Source organism: Tasmannia lanceolata, unplaced genomic scaffold, assembly GCF_043159265.1.
Source record: "Tasmannia lanceolata isolate RefF3 unplaced genomic scaffold, GAP_Taslan_0.1 ptg000015l, whole genome shotgun sequence".
NCBI lineage: Eukaryota > Viridiplantae > Streptophyta > Magnoliopsida > Canellales > Winteraceae > Tasmannia > Tasmannia lanceolata.
The window spans coordinates 44,730,890-44,735,266 of NW_027518692.1; the positions used below are offsets into that span (position 1 = coordinate 44,730,890).

At 35.0% G+C, this 4,377-nt stretch overlaps 1 protein-coding gene across 1 annotated transcript; it reads right to left on the reverse strand.

Annotated features, from left to right (window-relative positions):
- On the reverse strand, positions 1-4,377 carry LOC143847508 (D-amino-acid transaminase, chloroplastic-like). Its single transcript, XM_077356367.1, has 5 exons — positions 4,064-4,377; positions 3,577-3,644; positions 2,935-3,110; positions 1,034-1,707; positions 1-440 (listed from the first exon to the last, which is right to left on the reverse strand). The coding sequence occupies exons 1-5, from the start codon at positions 4,074-4,076 to the stop codon at positions 343-345; spliced, it is 1,029 nt and encodes a 342-aa protein (XP_077212482.1). The 5' UTR covers positions 4,077-4,377; the 3' UTR covers positions 1-342.

Below are 4,377 nucleotides of genomic sequence, written 5' to 3' on the forward strand. Positions count from 1 at the left end.
TCGATTAATTTTCTTCAGTTGTTTTTATGTAAAACCCACAAAACTGAAGTTATTGACTGCGAACTCAACAAAACTACAAAAGAGAGGCATTTGCACTTCAATTCACAGAAACAAGGTCCTCCAATGTCTTTGACTTGATCATTATTTCCCCCCTTTCAGCACTGACAAAGGACAGCAAAGAAAGTAGAATAAAAAAGCAGAAAGGAGGGCTTCTTCAGAGCAACCAACTCCTCCAAATTGCTGTCTAGAATACACTGAGATAACTGATGAGATGGAAATAAAGAAGAAACAGAACAGGTGAGCCATGATACTTCCCTTGCTTTGTTAGAACTGCTGCACCTTTTACATGTACGCAACACGAAGCCTCTGCGTTTCAGGGCCTGCTACCATATCCTCCCAAAGCAAGTTGGAAAGTGCAAGAGTCAGCTCCCCCACCTTTCCTGCTCCAAACAAAGAAATAATTCCCTGTGAGAAGAAAATGTCGAAAATGGCAATGATGACAATGGGATTTGATATATAGTGGTAGTGTTATGGATAACTTCAATGTTCTCTGAATAATTAAAGAGTTGTTGAGAAAATCCTGAATTTTTTATACCCTGTTTTGAACTTTAAAAAATCCCAACTACTTCAAAATCCCTCACGTATTTCGAATTAACGGTAATTCCAAATTAAACATGAATTTTAAAACAATTCATCGATTTCTCGTCTGTTATTTGTAAAAGACATTGTGGTAAAAACTCACAGTCTAAGCTTGCAAACCCATGCACTTACCCACTATTCATTCTTTTTTGTTGTGTCTTGTTCAGAAAAAAATAAGTAATGTATATGTGAAAAATGGAAGAGTTTTTTCCCATTTTTTCTGAAACTCTCCCAGATTTTTCAAGAACTGGCCTCCCAAGTTATTCCTGAATCCGAACTTTGTAACTATGGTTATGTATCTCAGTTTGAATTTTCATCATTTTCAAAATACAAATAAAACAACAGCATTGATCATGATAAACTGCATAAAAAAAACAGAGCTGGAGATAATTACCATCTCCAACAGGTTGTTCGTCCCACGTGATGATTGGTAATATAGGAAGCCCACTTCCAACGTACATCATCTCAGCTGAATTCTTCGCTTCCTCAAGTGTTATATCACAAGTTTTCACACTTTTTAAAATCCCCTGCTCCACCAATTTGGGTGCCAGTGCCAGAAGCCTCTTGGCGGTGCACCCGCTGAGTATTTTATCAAACAACGGTAACAAAAGCTCTTTTTCCTGGCTTATAAATGCGACATTAACATTTGGGCCCTCCGCAATATATCCTTGGTCATCGATCCATATTGATGCAGATGCACCCTTTTCTTCTGCTTCCATTATAGAGAGAACATTTGGCAGATAGTTAACATTCTTCATAGTGGCAAATTGAGGAGATTTCATGGGTATGGTTGATGTTACCACTTTCACCCCTTCTTTGCATTGTGAGAAATCATCATCTATGACCACCGCGTAGAATGCAGGTGTTGGACAGCCTGCAGGTGATAGTAAGAAATCTCCGGGACCCGCACTCAACCAGTATCTCAGAGAGCCTTTCTTGCACTGTGATGCTGCTGCCAATTGCACGAGAATGGTTCGCAAAGTTGAGCGTGGGAAAGGGGAACCAATCTTTGCTTTAGATGCGGACCTCAAGAACCGGTCAAGATGGGTATCCAACTCATACAAGTATCTGTGACGACAACATTTGAATTGTAATGTTGCTTTAAGCATAACAAAGTTCAAGTCAGTTTGGAAATGCATCTCTTGACTTACCAAGAGCTTCCAATGTCTTGTAATTTTCTGAATCACTCATAAAATCACACAACTTAGGTCTATTTGATCTTCTGATTAAGGAAAATGCTATTTTCAGAACTTAGACATACACACTGTTAATGATAAACTCAACATATCCACCAAAGTTTCAGGGATTTTGAAATGTCCCAAGAATTAAATCACATGCTTGAAGCAATGAAGCGTAAACAGAATGAACTTCACTTGAGACAAACACAACCAAGCTGCCTAATTCATTCATTGATTTTCTGTTATTTGTGGGTGCAAGGTGCTCCCACACCACCACCACATCCCAAATAAATTAAATTAAATATATTAGATAGAACATAAAGAAAGTTAATTTTCAAAATTGGGGCCATAAAAGCAGTAGCTAGGTCTATTAACTCATTTGAGGAGGGGAGCAAAGATACTTCATAGTTACCCCTTTGGGCTCTTCAATAATATCTTTGGAGCTATGTAAATAATTAAAACTCATGAGGTGCATTAGTTAATGTTACTTCTATACTTTAATTATTGATTTTAATGGGTGATATATGTTTATAGGTTAATCTATATAGAAGCTGGTTAGAACCCGTAGTAAATCATCAGATGCAGCAGATGCTAAATGTTCTCTTTATGCTATTTAGTTGACTTATTATAATTAGTGCATCTACCAAATGTTCTCTTTATGCTATTTAGTTGACTTATTATAATTAATTAATCATACAAAATATCCATAGAATTGGAAAATCGACAAAGTAGATAATATGGTATCCAATCAAAGAAGAACAAAATGAAAAGAGAATGCAGGCAAAGACTCCTTCCAGTTACAAATCTGTGTAATTTCTTAAAAGCTTTTTCATGTGCATTTACAGCCTCAAGAATGCATTAGAATATGGGTTTTCTTCCGATCACGAAAAGTCTGACTATAAAAATGCATTCACCAAAAATTAATAATAGAGCACTAAGAGATTATGAAATCCATCAACCACTACAAGTCTATAACCAACTTCAGAGATATCTTCATACAGCAGCTTTCAAAATTAATAATAGAGCACTAAAAGAACTACTATTGCAACATGGGCTTGTGGGTATATCTAAGGGTAAAATATGAGATTAAATCATTGAAATGAAATAGTATGCTTACCCATCAACAAGCATAGCAGTATCAAAGACACCATGCCCTCGATGGACCATATGATCATCAATTGGGATAACCATGAGAGCTGGATCGAGAGTAATTCCACCAATAATGCTCGAGTACATTGCTGGGTATGGTTGCTTGTTCCCATAATTACAGTTTCCTCGCAGCTTTTCAAGCACCTGACAATTCAGATATGTTTGTTATGGTTCAATTGTCAGATTTATTCATTCTTTTACACGAATTTTATTTACAAATATGGATGGTTACCAGGCTGAAAAAGGAAATCCCTTTTAGTTGGGATTTCTTTGATAATACTAATTGCTGCTTATTCATGTCCTAATCCATATCAAATCAAAAGTTTATTCAACCAACCCAAACTGGAGAATTTTCAAGTTTGAAGGATATAATATCTGTAAATTTGCCATTGCTGATAAGTCAAGTAGAAAAATCAATTAAAAAATAAATAACCCTTCGAAGAAACAGAGAATTCTTCCATTTTTACTAACTGTTGACCTGAACTGTTGGCAGTTTCTGTTTTAAATTTTGGAATCATGCAATCTAAATTACAGTAAAATAAGATCTTTTACAGGAAAAGGAAGTAAAAGGTATGCAATGTCATTTAGAAGAAATGAAGTAAAATTTTACCTCCGATGACGAGTAAACGGGAACACAAAAATCACTTCCATTTCCTCCTTCAGATGTCGTGGTCATATCTTCAGAAACAACCCAAAGAAGCATCAGATTAAGCAACAGGAAAATGGGTTTCCTTTTTCATTTATTTTCTTTTTGTTTCTTCATTTCCTGACCTTGTTTGGATTGCAAGAAATATTTTTCTTGTGGAAGATTATTTCCTATGAAAAATTTTTAGCTTCCATAATTTAGAGGAAAATTATTTGATTAAGGCTTATTTAGAGGGATATCATTATAAATTGAATGCCTCTCTAAGTGAAATTTCAAATGGGGTTGTTCAAGTTACTGTTTTTCATTTGTAATCAAACAAAGGAAAAATAAAAAATTCTGAAAAAAAATTATTTTCCAAACAATTCCTTCAACAATACAAGGAATGCATCAAATGGACTTAAAGAGCTCAAATGAATTAATAAAAAAGAAGAAAGAAACACAGAGAACTTGCCTGTTTTGTCCATTGTCTTAGAGGTGAGAAAGTAAGAACAGATTAGAAAAGAAGAGAACCCAGAAGCCCTTAAAACCCTAAAAGGAGAATAAGAAGGTTGGTAAGGAGAATGTGAAAGGATGTGAAGTAGATTTGTTTAAAAGAGGAGAAAGCTATTGTATTGCAGCACTTGTACTGTAACAGAAAGCCACTGCTAGTTAATTTAATAATAAGGTATAAACTATAAACGATTCCTTGTCATTTGATTTGTTTATTTCTATCCCAATACAAGAAAAATGACAGGAAACAAAACAATCATGGAGCTAATTTCAAAG

What these genes read in the sequence shown, in the direction of transcription:
- LOC143847508 (XM_077356367.1), bottom strand. An exon ending in CCGTTTACTCGTCATCGGAG is followed by an intron (nt 3,111 to 3,576) that starts GTAAAATTTTAC and finishes CTGAATTGTCAG; the next exon opens with GTGCTTGAAAAGCTGCGAGG. An exon ending in CGAACAACCTGTTGGAGATG is followed by an intron (nt 441 to 1,033) that starts GTAATTATCTCC and finishes TGTTTGGAGCAG; the next exon opens with GAAAGGTGGGGGAGCTGACT.